Source organism: Cnephaeus nilssonii (assembly GCF_951640355.1).
Source record: "Cnephaeus nilssonii genome assembly, chromosome: 1".
NCBI classification, from domain to species: domain Eukaryota; kingdom Metazoa; phylum Chordata; class Mammalia; order Chiroptera; family Vespertilionidae; genus Cnephaeus; species Cnephaeus nilssonii.
The window spans coordinates 51,413,055-51,433,854 of NC_137072.1; the positions used below are offsets into that span (position 1 = coordinate 51,413,055).

The window sequence follows — 20,800 nt, forward strand, 5'->3', positions numbered from 1 at the left end:
GACCCAGCCTCTTGATCAAACTGTGTACTCTTGGACTTTCCACAGTGAAAGTTGAAACCAGAATCTCCCTTTCCCAATATACTCATTTGTGGCAAGAAGACCGCGAAGAAAGTCAGCATGAGTACTACAGGGAAAGTAAGTACAGCTTTCTTTATGTCATGTCACAATTGCGTCCATTTGTGTGCTTGTCTGTTTAACAACGCCTCATCACCCAACTAGTCTCTATACTCCTAAAGGTGAGAGACTGTCTTAATCTTAGTTCCTCTCCTCCTTTCCCTTTGCTTTTACTCCCTGTATGTTTTGCCTTTCCCTGGTGTTTTCAGTCCTTCCATAAGTAATATATCAAGCCCTATATGAACTTTCCAGAGTTGAAGACACATCCCCTCCTTCAAGGATCTCATGGAGAGATAGAGTAATTATACAAGAACTAGAGGCCCAGTGCACAAAATTTGTGCACTCGCGGGGTTGGGGGTGTCCCTCAGCCCAGCCTGTGCCCTCTCACAGTCCGGGAGCTCTCAGGGGATGTCCAACTGACAGCTTAAGCCCACTCCCCCCTTCTGGCTGAGCTGTGACCCGCCCTGTGGGAGCTCACTGACCACCCGGGGCAGCCCCTGTGTTGAGATAGTCTGCCCCTGGGTGGTCAGTGCACGTCATAGCAACCGATCATTCCACCATTTAGTCGATTTGCATATTAGCCTTTTATTATATAGGATAATTATAAGAGTGCACAAGTGTTTTCTACAGCAACACCCTGGAGAACTTGTTGCTGGTACCTCACCTTCCCCTCTGCTCTGCCACCCCCCCCCCTACCCCCAGGATAACTAAGTCAGTAAGTTTGGGGGTAGGACCCAATAATTTGAAAATATTGATGCTGCTGGTCTGGGACTACACCTTCAGCACCACTACCTTGCAATAATACTCCGCTTTGTTAAACCAGCCGGGGGAGACAGGTAAAAAATTTACCCTCTAAAAATGAACTGCCTTATACCACTAAAAACAAAGAGTGTGTGCAAGGGTAGCAAGAGAAGGAGAGGAAGTGCTCCTAAGCTGGCTAGACTTTCCACAGAAGGGGACACTTAGCATCTCCAAAATATTTTTTGTGCCTGGAGGGTAAAGTCAGAGGCAGGACGTGACCAGAAATAAGGCTGGAGAGATGGATAGGGGGAAGCTCATGGAGAGTCTTATAGACCATGTCAACAGATCCTGATAAACTATTGGTAGCCATAATATTTTTAGGTAGGGAATGCTATTTTATTAGCATGGTCAGGATTATAGTTCTAATGGCAATGATATAGAGGATGGATTTGAAGGTGATGAACCCAAGCCAGGTAAAAGGCAAGGTAAAGTCCTGGACCACACATTAGCAGCAGAAATGGAGAAGAGGGGACAAATTCCAGAAAGTTTTAGATTGTAGAGGTGAAGAGATAAAAATTAAGGCTACTTCCCAGGTTTCTTTCTTGGGTGAGTGAATAGGTTACATGGCCACACATTGGAATAGAAAATGCAGAGGGAGGAGCAGATTGTGGGTAATGTTCACCACTGGCAGCAAGGGGTGGGGACAAGAGAAAGAAATAATTATGTGCTTATATTTTAACATGTTGAGTTTAAGATACCTGAGGACATTCAAATAGCAGGTGAATAAATGAGTCTAGAGCTTAAAGATGTCTGTCCATACATACAAGCTGTCAAAGTCGTCTACATAAAGGTGGTGGTAGAATCTACAAAAATAAGTGAGACCACATAGGAAGAGAATTTATAGTGAGAACAGTGGTGGGCTGAAATCAGAAAAAGAACTACCTTGCCACCAACAACCTCTCCAACCTCAACCTGCCTGTGACCATCACCATTTGATGAATTGACACAACTAGATGTTCTCCATTCTCTGCTCCATAACACACCCCTCCACTCCAAAACTGATTCTCTCCCACACCTAGGATCACAAACAACTCCCACACTGCCATGCCATTCCTACCCTGAGACAGCCACTGGACAGCTTCAAGATCAAAAGTATGGCATCTATCCTCTTGATTGTGTAGCACTATATAAACATAATTAGTATTGCAAAACTAATTTGAATGAAGGGACTGATAGTCCAAGAAAAGTTAGACTGAGGTCCAAGAGGCTACACACAGAATATATTTAAGCAATGACTTTTTTTTTTTTTTTTTTTTTTTTTTTTTTTTTTTTTTTTTTTTTGCTTGAGTGTGGAAGACCTGGACTAAACCTTCCAATAATCATTACTATAGAATCCATCTCCCAAGCCTAAAGCGTTTCTCTTTCTGCCCCATGTTCCCTTTCCCAGGTGATCAAGTGCAGAGCGGCCGTACTCTGGAAGGCTGGTGCACCATTTTCCATTGAGGAGGTAGAAGTGGCCCCACCGAAGGCAAAGGAAGTTCGCATAAAGGTAAAAGGAAAAAATACACATTTCCACACCAAAAATCAGACCTGTTCACTGCAAGTTATACATTATTTTCACAATGTTAAATTCAGAAAGAAAACTACATACTCTTCTATTTCTTTTTCATGAAACATTTCCATTTGTCTTTAATTCCAGCCAGAGAAAAGGTTAGGGAGGTATGGCATAGGCTAACTGCCCAAAGGATATTTATTCACAGCTGCAGTTCTAAATACTACTTAAAAGAAGTTTCTACCACTGACCGTATTTTAATCTGTACTTTCACATTTGTTTATGACATTCTTCATGATATTTAAGTTATCTTGAAATCTGATATATGGAAAAAAATGTATTTGATTATAGATAAATCAAGTCTAACCCCTGGGAGGTCAGGTTAGGAATACCTGTTATTTTATAGATGAAAAGATTTTAATCCACTGAGGTGTAATGACTGGTCACAGAGCTAAGTAGAACAAGAACACAGATGTCAACAACTTTCCTCAACTTTGGTTACACATTTGGAAGCACCTGAGAGCTTTGAGAAATGCTGATAACTGGGTCCCACCCCCAGACATTCAGAATTTGTGATTAAATCGGTTTGGGGTGCAGGCTGGTCATGAGAGTCTTTACATTTCCTCCAGGGCCACCAGACCAGCACATTGTCCACCTGCCTTCGTTGTTATTATTTAATTTTAATCTGATGAATAAGTACTGTTCGTAATGGGCTACGAAGAGGCAGTCCTTTTCTTTGTCACCTGTGCAATCCATGCCCCTTCTCAGAGTCTTCTCAGGCCTGCATCCATGCAGAGCGCACAGGAGGCCACATGGCCCACTCACTCCTACCCACAGGGTCACCACTGACACAGACAGATTTAGACCCGGACTCAAAGGTACACAACCATTATTTGACAAGCTACAAGTATGAATCTCTCACCCATGAATTTGAACAAGATACAGAGACCGAGTAAAGCAGGAGATGGTAGGCACTGAAGAGGCTGGAAGGGCTCCAGGACTGATTGCCATCTTTTACCATATATATAAGCGTGCGAAATAAGAAAATAGTATGCACATGTTGAATCAGAGTGTAGATCTGAAGACAAAGTCTGCTTGCTGGATTCTAGATCCGTGAGGCCTAACTGCACTTCCACAGTTGGATTGTAAGCAATTTTACAGTATTCTTCCAATAATCCCCCTTTTACATGAGCAAATTTCAATAGATTTCAATTCTTGGTGTGTGTGTGTGTGTGTGTGTGTGTGTGTGTGTGTGTGTGTACGCGCACGCGTGTATGTGCACGCGCGCAACCAACCTCACACCAATTTAGAGATAAAGAAACTGACACTCATGAAGAATAATTTATCCCAGGTCACACAGCTAAGAAGGGAATAGCCAGGATTTCAGCCTTTCTGGACCACTGCTCCAGAGTGCCTCCGTTTTAAACTGTCTGGCTGATTTACACCAAAAAGTGGGATTAGGACTTAGACCAATAACACAACTATAATAGAAGGTAGTATCTTTTTCCTTCCTGTGTCCCAATTCCTTCATTTCTATCACTGGGCTTTCTCCTCCTCCACACTCGCACCTGCAAGCTCCAATGAAGGACAAAGTAAGATGTTTGATGTCACACTGTGGTTTTACAACTGTCTCTCCTGAACCCATTCTGACCTCCCCTGTAAGTTTTAAAATCATCATTTTGATTCTGAAATTACCTAATAAAAAACACTGCATTGCTTTAAACAAACTATTAACACAATAAAATTATTAGAAATAAAATTAAGAAATATGCAGCATATCAACCTAGAAAAAAGATTTAAAACATTAACAATTCTAAAACACCTTATCTGAGACAGAGGAAATTATATTACTCTTTGCCTTCCATACAGATCACTGCTACGGGGCTCTGTGGTACTGAGATTAAAATGTTGGAGAATCAAATGCAGTATCCCATCATTTTGGGCCATGAAGGGGCTGGAATCGTTGAGAGTGTGGGAGAAGGAGTGAGCACCGTGAAAGCAGGTATGAACTGGCTTGGTACCTGGAGTTAGGAAATAGCAGCAACTTGGAACTTACATCAGGAAAATATGAGATCAAGTGACATAAAAGTGACATTTCAAGTCAACAGAAATGTTGACTGTTAGAAAAGAATATGTAATAAAAAAATACTAAATGTATATATCCTTTGCATTTATATCTTGATATTAATAAGGACAAGAACTAAAATGCACTGAAACAGAACCTGAAAGTATAAATGAGACAAAAATGTACAAAAAGAAGTGAACTGCTGAATAATTTATTTAAAGGAAGCATATGATAAATAGTCAAACAGTGGAACCAAATAGAGAAGGAGCCCAGAACTGGATCAAATATATACAAAGGAATAAAATGCAGGATTAGGTCTGGCTTTTAAATATGAGGAGAAAAACATGAAACAACTTGATAGTCTTCAGGGGAGGGGGGAAATTGCGTTGCTATTGCATTCTTTATATTAAAAAAATAATGCTCTATGAATCCTAGAATGATTTAGAATCCTAAATTTTTTTAAATGTAAAAAAAAATAAAACTAAGAGAACATTGTATTATTTCAAAGAGAAGGAAAGTTTAATCAGAAAACACACACACACAGATGATGTAAATAATATACAAAGTTGAAAACATAAAAAGTTTTTTAAATTCCATTTGTAAAAATTACTCTCCCAGCCCTGGCTGGGGGTGGCTCAGTTGGTTGGAACGTCATCCCATACATCAAAAGGTTTCAGGGTCAATTTCCGGTTAGGGCACATTCCTGGGTTTCGGGTTCGATCCCTGGTCAAGGTGTGAACGGGAAGAAACCATCAATGTTTTTCTCTCATATCGATGTTTCACTCTCTCTTCCTTCCTCTCTCTCTAAAAATCAATAAAAACATATCCTCTGGTAAGGATTAAAAAATAAAAATGCCCTCCCCAAATCAGTAAACAAATTTAAAAATGGGCAAATTTCTTTATTATATAAAGAATTCTTCAAAAGCAATTAAAAAAAAAAAAACAGCCCAGCAGTATAATGGGTATAATTAATGGGCAAAGGAAATACATGATCTAGTACGGAGGGGAAAATATATACATATTAAATAAATACAATTTTTAAATACAATGGTAAAACATTGTTTACCTAACAGATTAGAAAAGATTTAAAAGTTTGATAATATATAAGATTGGTAAGAGTGTAGGCAACCAACTTCTTTGTAGCTTATTATTTGAAAAGTAAATTTACATAACTTTAAATTTGGCAATATGTAACATCATTTATATGCACCTAATTTGGACCCAATACTTCCAATTCTAGAAAGTTGTTCCACAGATATATACCCATGTCGTAGCTTTCTATTGCTGATGTTTAAAAAAAAAAATGCTGCAAAGTTAGCAGCTTAAAACAAAACAAATTTACCATCTTCATTTCTGTATGTCAGAAGTCTGGGTGGGTTTGACTGGGTTCTCTGCTTAGGGTCTCACAAGGTAGAAATCAAGGTTTTGGCCAGCTGGGTTCTTATCTGGAGACTCTGGAGAATCCAGTTCCTTGAGGTTGTAGGACTGACCAGTTACCCTCAGCTTTTTGAAGCTGCTCACATTCCTTCCTATGTAGCCCCTTCACCCACTTACCTCAAAGCAACAATAGCACATCAAATCCTTCCAGTGCTCTGAATTGCTTTGTCTTTCTCTCCTGCTTTCCTCTGCTGTCCTTTCAAGGGCTCGAGTGATTACTGGGTCTGCCTAAAGATTCCAGGGTACTCCTTATTTTCGTGTCAATTGATTAGTACTCTTAAATACATCTGCAAAGCTCCTCTTTCTATATAACATATTCACCGTCATGGTAACAACATGTTCAGTTTCTGGGGATTAGGACAGGATGTCTTCAGAGTACCATTTTGGAAATTCTGCCTACCATAGCACAGATGTGCACAAAATATTTATTGCATTGTTATTTATCATGTTGGGAAAACATACACACACACAAAAAAAAAATTAAGACAGGAAATAACCTAAATGTTCAGGAGATCAGTTAAATCAATTATGATATATCTATACAACAAAGTTCCACATAACTATTAAACAAAATGATAGAGTGCTATATGTACTAAAATGAGAAATCTCCAAGTTATATTGTTAAATAAAAAACCAAGACCTAGCCCTGGCTGGTGTTGGCTCGATTCTTTGTCAAGGGGTCCATCCCTGGCCCTGGCTGGGGAATGTGCAGGTGTGCAGGAGTGTGCAGGAGACAACCAATCTATGGGTCTCTTTCACCTCTTTCTCTCTCTCTCTCCCTCTCTCTCTCTCTCTCTCTCTCTCTCCTCTCTCCTTCCCCTCGCCCCTCCCTTGCTCCCTTCCATTCTCTCTATAAATCAATGGAAAAAATATCCTCAGGTGAAGATTAACAAAGAAAAACAAAAACCAAGGCCTACCACAGGGTAAATAACATGCTAGCCTTTGCCTTTTTAAAGGGGTTATATCTCTAAAAATACCATGGACCCTGAGAAGAGTAATTGTCTCTAGGGTAGGGGAAAGGGAACTAGAGACTAGGGCTAAGCTTCACATTTGTGCAGTTTAAGTTCTTACCATATGTATGTCTGTGTTACTTTCTAAAGACTAAAAAAAAAAAATAAAACAAAAGAACCTACATCCTGCAAAGGTTTTTAACTAAAAATATGAAATAAATTACTCTAGTTTACAGTGATAGACACTGGGGCAGTAAGAAAGTCCATCTTAGGCAAGTTATTCTGATCTTCTCCATATATGTTGAATATTACTAGAGAAATCTACTTACCTTTGTCTCCATGGCCAAGGAGAAAGAACCGATATAAAATACATAGCACAGCATATAGGCAACCCTTTTTCCTGGATCCAGAAGCTTACGTTGTGAACATGTGGTATCCATGTTTACAAATCCAATTCCTGACACCAGAAGTTCGTGTGGAAAATTAAAGATAAGATTTGGCTTAATGGCTATCATTTGAAGCTTCAGGATAAATTACAAAGGAGGCAAATCTGGGGCCAGCTCCTAGGGATTTGGCCACTCAGCCCAGGGAGACCCGGATGCCAAAGTCATCCCTTCTTTTTGTAAGTATTTCATAGTCTCCACAGTTCAATGGGGAGATGGCTCTCAGTACTCATATTTTTCTTAGGTGCCTTGCTGTTTACATTTTAAGAAACACCTATCTCTTTACTTTAAAAGATAACATCTTATTAAATGACTTTGTTCTCTTAGGTGATAAAGTTATCACACTCTTTCTACCACAGTGTGGAGAGTGTGCCTCATGCCTTAATTCTGAAGACAACTATTGTATACAACTCAAGTAAGTTTTTACTAAATATTTTCTTTTTGAAAAATTAATTCAATGTCCTTGGAAGGAATATAAGTTTGCTAATTCCAAATAAAAAAATTTTTTTTGTTTTGTTTTTTGGTCTATAAAAGACAGTCGCATACCAGCCTGATGACTGATGGTACCAGTAGATTTACCTGCAAGGGAAAACCAATATATCACTTTGCCAATACGAGCACCTTCTCTGAATACACAGTGATAAGAGAAATCTCAGTTGCCAAGATCGATGCAATGGCTCCTCTGGAGAAAGTATGCCTCATTAGCTGTGGTTTTTCCACTGGGTACGGTGCTGCAATCAATACTGCCAAGGTGAGAAGCATTTATACCCATTATGATTGGAACTCTTGGTATATGGTGTACATCGGCCTCGTGCATCTGGGCCATACCTGATCATTCAACCTGAGGAAGAATCACAAACCTGCCTCAAAACATCCCTGAGTTCTTTACAATCTGTCTAGTCATCCCATACCCTCGTCAACATCTTTCCCATTCCCTCTTAGTCAGTAGAAAATGCCAAATTATGTCTGGATGCTATTCACAAGTGGAGACATCAGGAATTACTGGAGTTAAACATAACACAGTCACAAAATGGCTATGTGTCTTCCATATTCCAGTTCATTCTTTTTTTCATTCAACAACCATTTATGGAGTCATTCACTGTTGCAGGTGTAGATATTTAGCAGCTATCAAAACTCATCAAGCTTCTATTCTGTTGTATAATGCATCCGGTGGTGATCCATGCTTGTGAAAAGAAAAGGAGAGTAGAAAGATCAACTGATGAAAGGAGTGTTGCTATATAAAACAGATTGGTCCGGTCAACTCAACTCTGATTGAGTGGATTACTGTTATACTTCTGTTTTGGAACATCACCCAATCCTTCCCGGCTCCACTGTTTAATTGGCTGTTGAATTTTAGTTCTTTTTCCCCCCGATTTTTATTAGTCCCAATACTATACAAAGAGATAGGATGGAAGGGATTCAATTTAAATTAGTTTCATTTGGGACCCAATAAGAAATAAGCCTTTGCCTTCATAAGGCATTGACATTGTAAGTAATGGAAAGTTTACAGATATTCACAAGAAAAGAGAAAGGAAGGGTTGTAGGAATTTGGAGATTGTTTTAAAGAACTCAAAATATCTTAAATTAAGTAAATACTGAGCCAAATAAGTCTTAAGGCTCAAAGAAAGTTCATTAAACTGCTTCTATCCATGCTAATTCCTGGGTTGAAATGCTCTATTTGCAGGTAAATTTTTGCTCCTCTGGCAAAAAAAGTATCCCACAGTTAGAAATACCTTGAGAAATTACAACTTTAGTTATAATATGTTTTATTTGAAAATATCCTTTGCTACATCTCAAAAAAAGTATATACAGGCTTGGTCTTTCCAACTGAGTGAATACGCGTGTCCTCTTTGCTTTTGTTTTATGCTTTTATGTGCTCAGGTGACCCCAGGCTCCACCTGTGCGGTGTTTGGCCTTGGAGGAGTCGGCCTGTCTGTTGTCATGGGCTGTAAAGCGGCTGGCGCGGCCAGGATCATTGGGGTGGACATCAACAAAGACAAATTTGAGAAGGCAAAGCAAGTGGGTGCCACTGAGTGCATCAGCCCACAGGACTTCAAGAAACCCATCCAAGATGTTTTAGTTGAAATGACAGGTGCTGGTGTGGAATTTTGCTTTGAGGTCATCGGAAATCCAGAAATGGTGGTATGTAATCCTCTGGAATGAAAATTATGAAATTTCTACCAATCATCACTTTAGATTTTACTTGAACAAAACTTCTAAAACTTCTTCCACATTCCTCTATTTGATTTTCCTGCGCTCATGACATCCCACCTGATACCCTCTGTCCACTCCTACAAATCTATTCATTACCCCAGAACTCCCATACTGTGTTTTTCTTCTCTCTCCCCTCAATGGCATGAAGGGAATTGTGTCATTCCCTTCAAATAAGCAGACAACTCCAATAAGCAGGACAGAAAGGCCTTGTTAAGAATTCTCAACGGATTATTTCATAACAAGCAGAAGCCCAGTAACTTAATTTCTAAGCCAGAAGATTTAGGCAGGATAAGGAAAATACTGGATTAATGATCCTATAAAGCAATGTGAGCTTTGCACTCATAGCAGTCTTTCAGGTTGGATCTGAGATAAGCTTCCAAAGAAAATATTTACCAATCTTGATTAAATAGACTTATTTCAAAAATAAAGAAAAAAGATGTTTTTCTGGCTAAATGTGGTTGATATAAGAGAATATGAATGGAGAAGAAGTTATTTTGCAACTTGAGACTTGCTTTCCTGGGAGATTTGTAGAAACCATGTAAAGATTGGGTTGTACGGCTCCATCAGAAGAATGGAAACCCAAGAACTGCCTCTTCCAGCCTAGGTCCTTTCTTCAGCTTACAAAACCTTTCACTCCTCACTACACATAAATCTCCTCTTCTGTTAAAAGATATAGGAAAACCTTTCTCACAATCTTTCCCACAGACCATCAGGCTCTGAGAAATAGCCTTTCAAAATAACTAATGGGAACATTAGTTTATCGCTTTGCTAATACATGATGTAATACAAATATCTAACTGTACTCTTTTATGTTGAAAAGAAGATGTCAACTCTAACCGTCAGTATCAGTAATGGTTCTTAATTAAAATTAGTAGTAGCAGTAGTAGTAATAGTGATAGTAGTATTACCACCATAGATATTAGTATTTTAATTTTTAAATTTCTATCTGTTTAATCTAAAATGCCAAGTACTATATATACCTGGCAGTACACAATGTCTTATATATGTTTCAGCATATCCTTGTAAGAAAAATGTTATTTCAAATGAGGACAGAGAGATCCATAAAAGAAGGTCACAGATCATTCAGCAGTCAAGCAGAGATTTAGACTTAAGTCCCTACCTCTGAAGTACATCTTTTAACCCCTGCATTGTCTTGCATTGCTTTCCAACAGGCAGCTGCCCTGGCCTCCTGCCATGAGAGCCATGGAGTCTGCGTGATTGTTGGGCTCATAGATTATGGTGTCCAGCTCAACATCAATGGCTACTTGTTCTTCTCAGGACGTTCTTTGAAGGGATCTGTTTTTGGAGGTATGGATGAAGCAAAAAAGAGTGGAAATGTGTGGGGGTTTGGAGATGGCATAATAGATAAATGTATCATAAATGCTTGAGAAGGCACATAAAACAAGAGCTTTACACTACAGTTTTTGTTTCAACACAAATATCCAATATAGGGAGATGAATATTGGATATCTACAGTTGCCTCTTGGTAAGCTTTTTCTCGCAAAGAGAGAGAAGAGACTTTAAAAAATTGATTGGTGAAGAAGCCAATGTCCAAAGTTTAATGCAAATTCTAAATTGAAAAGGAAAGGCAATTTTGTGGTCAATAACTATACTTCAATTGAGTTATATACCTGCCAACTGGCATTCTTTAGAGGATATGTTGAACCATTAGTGGTCATTGTTCAACAATGTAAATCTTATATGAAACAACTGAGTTGTCATTATACCAACTCAAATTATATGAAACATAATAGATTTATGACTAAAAAGAAATACTACTGATAACAAGCAAATAATATTTATTTTTGAGAGAGAAAAAATCATAAAGTACTTTGATTTTTACATTATTTTAAAATTGTATAGATTTTAGAAGTCTTTTATGAAAAAGAATAAAGAAGCTAAATTAAATAAATCTGTTTAGGACCCTGTGCTTATAAACAAGTAATCTGATATTTAAGAAAAATATATTTAGCCAGAGATTTTTGGGCAATCTGAATTCTTAGGCAAAAGAGATGAGAATTAGGAGCCATCTGCATTATTTGGACTAGTGAGCTAGCTGTGGTCTCCAAATTAGCTATGGTAGGGTAGTCTTACGGGTATTAGTAGTCTTTCCCTGTTCATTTACAAAAAGTAGATAAATGACAGAGCCAGGGAAAAAGGCAAAAATCCAGTTTCGACTGTACTTCCAGTTCCTCCATTTGGGATCATTGGACAAACACACTGTTGTTTCCCTCTACTGTGTTTACAGACAATAACTGCTGATTACAAATACATATACTCAGCTAGCTCTTGTAAAATAAGGTCACCAATATTTTAAATAATCCTCATAAAGAAACTATGTCACTGGCCACTTAAACATTCATGTAATGATCATTAAGTTAATTCCTTTCTCTGGTTCAATAGTTTTCAATTAAGGGTAGCATTTAATGGGTGTTGAACAGGCCTGCTAAACTTCCTGCAATTTACACTTGGAAGACTTTTCCCACCCAAAATGCCATCAGGCATTCTCCTGATGACTGAGACTAGTTAATCCCTTGGCTGACCCCAACTTTCCCTGTGCCATTCTTACTGCCATTAGCGCTATTGTCAAGAAACACTGCCTAGCCTAGTCTGTGTTCCTGGGGCCTTCCTTTTTGTATTGTTTGGCTGAAAGAAGAAACAAAAAAAAAAAGTGAAAGTGTTCCTTATATAGATATGAAAATGCTTTATCTGATCACCAAGCAAAACATAAAAACAAAGACAGTAGATCTTAAAACCTGTCATCACAAGAAAAAAAATGTGTAACTATGTGTGGTGATGAATGTTAACTAAACTTAATTTAATAGTAATCATTTCACAATATATACGTACATCAAATCATTATATTGTATGCTGAAAACTAATACAATGTTACATGTCAGTGATATCTCAGTTTTTGAAAAAAAAAATAGAAAAACAAATAGAAAAATACACTAGCCCTTCATGCCATGACATATAGAACATTGAAATTCTTGATTACATATATCAGAAACCAACTTAAATGCAAAATACATTCCTTGGGATAGTTTTGGGTAATTTTGAGAACAGGTGGGAAGACTGAAGAACGTGGCCCAGGCTGGAACCCAGAAAAGCACGTAACTGCCAAGATCCCGTCAAAGGATGAGCTGCTGAGGACACTTGCCTCCTTGCACAGTTACACTGCACTTTCCCCTTCCAGGAACAGGCAGACCCCCGCTCTGTGTGGTGACCTGCTGGCATGTCGCTTAGCACAGTCCTAAATATAGAAATAGTATTTCTTGAAAATTATGAAAACAGAAAATACAACACTAAGTTTCTGTTCCCTTGGCTGACCCCACCTTTCCCTGTGCAATCCTTACTTCCAGAAAAAAAACATTTTATTCTTATCTTGCTGTATACACATTCTTTTTTCCAAAAACTGCCACTAAAATCACTGCCATGTGGAAATTCTTCTCTTCCCTTAAGATATTTGGCTCTTTCATGAAACTGCAGACCAAAACCACACATGAAATGTCCTATTCCTGACCTTTGATTTGCTTTCTTTCATAGTTCCCAAGACTTTGGCCTTTTTTTTTTTTTTTATTTGGTTGTTGTTGTTGTATAGGCTATTCCCAAAAAAAATGCATTCACACACTTTGAATAATCATAAAGGCAGTGTTTATTAAAATACACTTCCTTTTCAAAATTGAGCTATCAGCTCTTAAAGTGTGAAAACACTTTTTGGGGACACCCGGTACATTAGATGTGGGCTCCCAGCTCCCACACAGTGCAACCTGACACCAAAACATCTGAGATAAGGGCCACGGGCCACTTGCTTTCAGTAAATTCTCTATAGCACCAGGGGTCTCAAGACTTTCAGGAGAACAGCCTTCTACACAGGGTATATGTTTGGGACAGGCATTCTCCTGATGACTGAGACAAGTTAATGGGAAATCCTTAGATTTCCTCAGTCAAAGCCAACACCTCCAGAGTTCACCCGGCCCTTCGTGTAGAGTGAGTCTCATGAATAAAATCTCTTGTTAATCTGTTGTATTTCCAGGCTGGAAAAGCAGAGAGAACGTCTCTAAACTGGTTTCAGATTATATGGCAAAGAAGTTTAATCTAGATCCACTGATTACCCATACTATGAACCTTGATAAAATCAATGAAGCCGTTAAATTCATGAAAACCGGAAAATGGCAAGTTCCTCCGCTAATCTTTATGTCTGAGTGTCTGGGGCAAAGGGAAGGGTGTGGGAGAGTCGGAGGCAGGGAAGGGAAGTCGTGGCTGGTGAACCACATGCAGACAAGCGAAGGAGGTTTCAGGAATCTGTAAAGCATCTCCTCTCCCTCTTTAATTTATTCCCAGTCTATCAATGCAATCCTTGGAATATGTAAGTGCTCATCTACCCTCACCATTCGTATTTTATTTCCAATTTGGCATTTTTTATATGACACATTAACCAATGAGTTCAGCTCAGAAAATTTTAGCTCAAGTTTGAGTTCATAGTTTATGAAGAGGCCATGATTGTTCTATTTCAAAAGGGGGAATTATCCCTAGAATTCCAAATTCTGACACCTATCTTTGGCCCACAAACAGAACTCCAACCTTCGACTGGACACTGGCCTTCCCCACAGGGTACAGGCCTGCTTACATGTTCCTCACCCTTGGAGCTGGGTGTCATTTTGAAAAAATCTCACCACTGATTTAATCTCTCCATTTTTTCACATAACATGAACAGAAGGAATCTAACTTACTTACTGGTCTACAAAGTGAAAATGTGAAATCCCAAACACAAATGTTGCTTTGGAACTGTTTCAACTTATTTTTTTCTTTCTTTTTCTTTTTTTTTTCTTTTTCAGTATTCGCTGTGTCATGTTACTTTAAGTACAATGTAATGAACACAAGATCTGTGGCATATTTCACCAACTAAATTGCATCCTGTATAACTTCCGTGACTTAGAAGAATCATCCACACGGCGCTGCTTCTATGGTCTTGCCTCTGATTCATTCAGTAGTGGGCTCATCTCTGACTTCTGATCTCACCACCTCATCAAAATTGGTCTTCTGTCACCCAGTCTCACCCAGGAACATCTCCCTGTTAGAGCTAGTTTAGGGTTGATTTGAATCGCTAATTCCAAACCCTTCAAGCAAACAGTCACCCCAAGATACTCCCATTTTCATAGTTGCCCCTACCTCTGGGCCCCTGTTTCTTTGCACACTGTGTCTCTCATCCCCATGAAACTCCACTCATTTCACACCGAAGAAATGAAATTCATCATTCATGAGTTTATTGAACATTCAGGTTAAAGCAAGCTGATGGGGGGAAGGGGACTTTATTACATTAACTTAAATACATCCCAGTTAAACACTAAGTACTTCATTCTTAGTATTACCCCAGAGATACTTCTACTGGTATTTCATCTTATATAACCCAGCCTCAAACCATCACTTATAATACTTCTATGTCACTCACCTCTTCTCTCATGGATTGCCACAGGAACTTTAAGTTCTTCTTTAATTGGCCAGGACAATTTAGCTCTCAGCGGTTTGCGTCACCTGGCTTCATAGCCAAGCCATCTAAAATTCAGCAGAAAGAAAAAGGGGCTTGAAAGAAAAGGAGAGTCATTCATTACCAGGTTCCATGCGCCCTAGGAGGCAGCTGTGGCATTAAACAATAAAACTGGCTTTTATTCCACTCTCCAAGGAAAGAGGGCATAGTGTGTAGTTATTACCAATGTGTATCATAGTTTCTTTCCTTCAAGAAGTAGATGAGATAAAGACAAGGTCCAGCAGTGATTTGTGGCACCCAACCCCTCTCTACCCATGCCCCACTTCTCTGCCCTACTCCTTCCTAATTCTCCTAGAACCTGGGTTAAGATTGAGCCCTCGTGGGATAGGACTTCTTCCCTATTCCCTAGATATAGAGTCTCTTTCAAACCCTCTTCTCCAACACACACACCAGAGCTCCCTTCCTAGTTAAGGTCTCTTCTGCTGCAGTTTGGGCTCCCCTCGATCTGAAGCCACTAGATCAGACAGGGGTCCCGTGGGTCAGCAGACCTCGACAGACCTCGGGAAACCAGGAGATGAGATGCCATGTTTTTACCTAGTCCTGTCGCTTCATGAGTTAAGATCAGCCAGAAAGGCGAGCTACGTCCCCGGCCTATCTCTGCAGTCACGGCTGCCACACGTGTCAAAAGGCTCTCATGAGACTCTGATTCCCACACGGAGACGCAGCATCATGAGGTGGGCACCCTGCCTTTCCTTCAGGGTCCCTGCCTCCTACAAACAGAGGGGAGAGGCGCTATCAAACGTATTCTTTCTCTTCCAAACTGTGTCCCCAGTGGGAGCGGGGCTCTCCTTCAGAGGGTTCAACCCTTAGCCTCCGGCAGAACTCTTCGAATCCTAATGAGAGAATGGACAACTAAGCAAGGAAAAATGATTAACTTCAATGCCAACTAGTCATTGGTTTTTGCGTCTGGCGTGCTGTTTATTCTCAACACTTTGTACAAGCACAGGTGTCTCTGGGGCCTTTCTCCCTCCCGCCTCGGAATAGAAAATGGCTTGTATATTGGTTTTATTCAACCTGCTGTCTGCGTTAGAATCAGAGAAGGGCCTGGGTCCCAGTGGGCTGCCACTGCTGGCTGCCTCCTCTCTGGTCATCATACAGAGTATTTTGACAAAGACGGAGGGCTCAGAATAGGGCATGCCCTACCAGGGATGCCTCTGCCAACAAGGGAGTGGCACTCTCCTTCTCCTGCTCAAGTCTGAGCAGGAAGCCCAACTCTGCTCTGAGCCTCTGTTCCCTGAGGGCAGCTCAGCATGCCCCTGCCCTGCCGTGCGAATAACCTTACTAACACTGAGAACTTGGAGAAGTCTTCAGGTCTTGGGGGGGTCTGAGTCTGCCCAAAAATGTTTTGCTGTCAACAGCACCGACATCCTACCCCAATAAAGCCCACTTCTTTAAGCTGCTTCGAATGTCTCTTTAAGTTGTAGCGCATTGGGAAAGTCTGTGATCCAGGCACAAATGCAGACTTTTTCTCCTTTCTGTTGATACACGGCCAAAAATATTACATGAGTTCAGGTGACTACCCACGTCATTGTATACCCATCCACTGTCGCTGCTGGCCACAGAGGGAAAGAATTCATGAAAATTTTTAAAAGGCTAGAAAAATTAAATGTTACAGAGAAATTTTTTTTAAATCCTTTGTTACAAATGAAACCACTAACAATTTGCAAGAAAACAGTTTTAATTAAAAGATAGAAATGAAAAAGAAGTTAAGAAGTGAAACGTGGGAGTGAGAAAGTGGAAGCAAAGAGTATAAATTATACTTCCAAACAGTATACTAGAAAAATTTAATTATTCTACAATAAAATATTACTTAAAGTCTGGAAGAGATAGTGGAATACTATGGGATTAAAAAGAAATGGTATAAAGAAAAACACGCTGACAGAGAAGGCAAAATACATTGTCAAACTTTTAAAAATACGTACAAGGAACACTTGCATATACTAATATCAAGCCCCAAAGTATGTAAAGCAAAAAGTAGGAAAAGGCCCTGGCTGGTATGGGCTGTGGTTAGAGCTTCAGCCAGCACAAAAAATGGTCATGGGTTTGATTCACAGTCAAGGGCATGGACTTAGGTTGCAGGTTTGATCCCCGGACTCAGACGGAGTGAATTAAGGAGGCAACCAATCGATGTGTCTCTCTCACATTGATGTCCCTACCTTCCTCCTTCCACTCTCTCTAAAAAATCAATGGAAAATAGCTTCAGTGATTATAAGAAATGAACAAATTTATAGTAATTATTTTTTTAATTTAATAAATCTTTATTGTTCAGATTATTACAATTGTTTCTCCTTTTTTCCTCCCATATCTCCCCTCTACCTGGTTCCCACCCTCCCTTCTGCCCTTACCTCCCCCCCGCTGTCCTTATCCATAGGTGTATGATTTTTGTCCAGTCTCTTCCCGTACCCCCCACACAGACACCCCTTTCCTCCTGAGAATTATCAATCCACTCCGATTCTATGAACCTGATTCTATTATATTCACCAGTTTATTCTGTTCCTCAGATTTTTAATTCACTTGATTTTTAGATTCACTTGTTGATAGATATGTATTTGTTGTTCATAATTTTTATCTTTACTTTTTTCTTCTTTCTCCTCTTTTTAAATAATACCTTTCAGCATTTCATATAATACTGGTTTGGTGGTGATGAACTCCTTTAGCTTTTTCTTATCTGTGAAGCTCTTTATCTGCCCTTCAATTCTGAATGATAACTTTGCTGGGTAGAGTAGTCTTGGTTGTAGGTTCTTGCTATTCATCACTTTGAATATTTCTTGCCACTCCCGTCTGGCTTGCATAGTTTCTGTTGAGAAATCAGCTGATAATCGTATGGGTGCTCCCTTGTAGGTAACTAACTGTTTTTCTCTTGCTGCTTGTAAGATTCTCTCTTTGTCTTTTGCCCTTGGTATTTTAATTATGATGTGTCTTGGTGTGGTCCTCTTTGGATTCCTTTTGTTTGGGGTTCTGTGCGCTTCCTGGACTTGTAAGTCTATTTCTTTCACCAGGTGGGGGAAGTTTTTGGTCATTATTTCTTCAAATAGGTTTTCAGCGTCTTGCTCTCTCTCTTCTTCTGGCACCCCCATAATTCTGATGTTGGTACGCTTGAAGTTGTCCCAGAGGCTTCTTACACTATCTTCAACTTTCTGAATTCTCTTCTCTTCTTGCTTCTCTGGAGGAGTGTCCTTTGCCTCTTTGTATTCCAAATCTTTGACTTGATTCTTGTGTTCCTCTAGTCTGCTGTTGGGTCTCTGTATAATATTTTTTATTTCAGTCAGTGTATGTTTAATTTCTAGTTGGTTCTTTTTCATATCCTCGAGGGTCTCATTAAATTTATTGGCCTTTTCCATGAAATTCTTGAAAAACCTTATAACCATGGTTTTGAACTCTATGTCCATTCGTTTGTTCTCCTCCATTTCTTTCGTTTGTGATCTGTTTCCTTGTCTCCTCATTTTCGCTGCTTCCCTGAATTGGTAGGGTAGTTTTGTGTACTAGGTGTCCTATTGGTTCAACAGGTCAGCCTCCCAGTTACCTGAGGTGGACACTCTTGGTGCACCCCTTTGTGGACTGTGTGTACAGCCTTGTTGTAGTTAAGTCTTGATTGTTGTTGGTGTCACTGGGAGGAATTGACCTCCAGGCCAATTGGCTGTGAGGACCCGCTGTGTCTATAATGGAAGAGTTGCTGTGCTGGAGACATGTTTATGGGGCAGGACTTGTTCCAGTAGAGCTTTGGTACTCACTGAGTCTGCCTCTTGAATGTGTCCCTTATGAGAGTGGTTGAAATCTGGTGTCATCTCACACCGACCACTAGATGCACTAGTTTCTGAATCTCCAATGGGGTGCAGTTCAGCTACTGTCTGAGGCCACCCAGCAGGAGCTACAGCAAGAACCACAGTTTTCTCCTCTTTGCTTGGGGTTTAGCGGTTTTGGAGCAGTCTGACTGGAGCTGTAGTTTATTTGGTTAAGCTTCCACAGAACAGGCCATTTATATGCACAAGCCGCTGTGTGGATCCTGGGCAGGTTTGTAGAATGTGCAGGGCAGGGCCTCAGGGCGGGGCGGGGTCTCAGGGTTTCACTAGGCTAGGGCGTGGCAAACAGCGATGGCTGCCATCAGCCGTCTCTGCCTTTCCGCGTTTCCAAGTCCCCGCATCCCGTGCTCCAGCACAGTAAACAATGATTGGTGGGCACACCTCTGCAAAAAAGTCACTCTCACTTTCCGACCCAATGGCCAACAGTACAGCTTCTCCCCATAAGTGTCTGGGTCCCCTGCGTGTCCCCAGAAACTGGATTTCAGAGTGATTGGGAGCTTATCTCCCTTCGGGTTGAAAAAAAGCCGCGCACCCAGTCGCCTGCCACCAGCTCTATTCGCGCGCCTCCGTACCTCAGCTTTTCCGTGTTTGTGCTCCTTTATTTTTCCTTCTTAGTTGTAAATCTACCACTCAGCCAGCTTTCCCATGGTTCTGGGTAGTAGACGTTTTGTCTTTTAGTTGTAGTTTTGAAATTGTTGTGCGAGGTGACAGTTTAGTTGTTTACCTTTGCCGCCATCTTGGTTCCTCCTACAGTAATTATTTTTAAATATCTCTCATAGTTAATAGAATAAGCAGACCAAAAATCAATATGAACTGGCTCCAGTACACCACTGGTGCTTATTCTCATTAATGATCACAGAACTATAAATTAAAAACAATTACTTATCATTCCACACCCACAGATTATAAAAAATTATAAAGTCCAGCAATTCCAAGCATAGGCACGGTTGTGGCCCAGTGGAAACTCTGATACAGCCTTGCTGGTAAGCAAAGCCATATTGTAAAAACACTTTGGCCTTCTCTATCAAAGTTGAAGATACAGTACTTCACCACCTACTCAAAATATTTAACAACCTCTATGGGACACTCCATTTCCCACCAATAGCCAAGCAAGTGTGATTCCAGGGGAGCTCTGACCCACAACACCGGTGGCCACAGCTCCATAAGTTCAAATGGGGCACCAGGTACTTGCCTACAGGCATCCAGGGATTACTCTGTTCTGAGCACAGCCAGAGACCCAAAACCGTCAGGTTGGCATAATAGTGGGTTCTGTTTGCATATTAGTCCTGAATTTTCCTTAAGGAAACTTTTTTATGCAACCATTAATTCATCATAAGAAAGAAAAAGGAAAGGAAGATAAATGATAATGAAAATAAACAGCTACAAGCAATGTGGGGAATTTCTCAAAAACATGGAATTGAGAGAAACATGGAAGAATACATACACTTAGATTTCATTCATATAAAGTTTTTAATAAGTAAAGCTAAACAATACTTACAGAGAAGCATAAATTACAAAGAAGTGCAAGGAAATAATTATTAGGGTGGTCCAGGAAAAGGGTGGGTAGAGGAAGGATTCTGGAACCGTGGAAATGTCCTTTATAATTTTGTGTTAACTCATCTGTATATGTAATAAACTTTTACCTATTATTTTATATTGTGCAATAAAAGGGGAAAAATAAGTAAACAAAATCTCCAAATAATGGCTGGGAGCAAAGGCTGTTTGCAGCTGAAATACGATAGCACAAATGACGTGATAAAATATGGGCTGAGATGTGGATCACAGCAACCAAAAAGGAAAGTGATTGGAGAATAAAAGAGCAGGGATGGTATTTATTCAATGGCAGTTCAATCCAGGATACAGAGAGAGCATCCTGGACAGAAGTGGAATTTCTTAAATCAGAGAGAAGCTTCCTAGGCGAGTTTGCTAAAGAAAA

General features: G+C 39.9%; 1 protein-coding gene across 1 annotated transcript; it reads left to right on the plus strand.

Moving 5' to 3' along the window:
* Positions 1–117: 117 nt before the first annotated feature.
* LOC307115805 (alcohol dehydrogenase 6-like) lies at positions 118–14,379 on the plus strand (the record flags this gene model as incomplete). Its single annotated transcript, XM_079799248.1, has 9 exons — positions 118–135; positions 2,303–2,404; positions 4,277–4,409; positions 7,630–7,717; positions 7,837–8,053; positions 9,184–9,444; positions 10,689–10,824; positions 13,553–13,742; positions 14,355–14,379. The coding sequence occupies 9 exons, from the start codon at positions 118–120 to the stop codon at positions 14,377–14,379; spliced, it is 1,170 nt and encodes a 389-aa protein (XP_079655374.1).
* Positions 14,380–20,800: the final 6,421 nt, after the last annotated feature.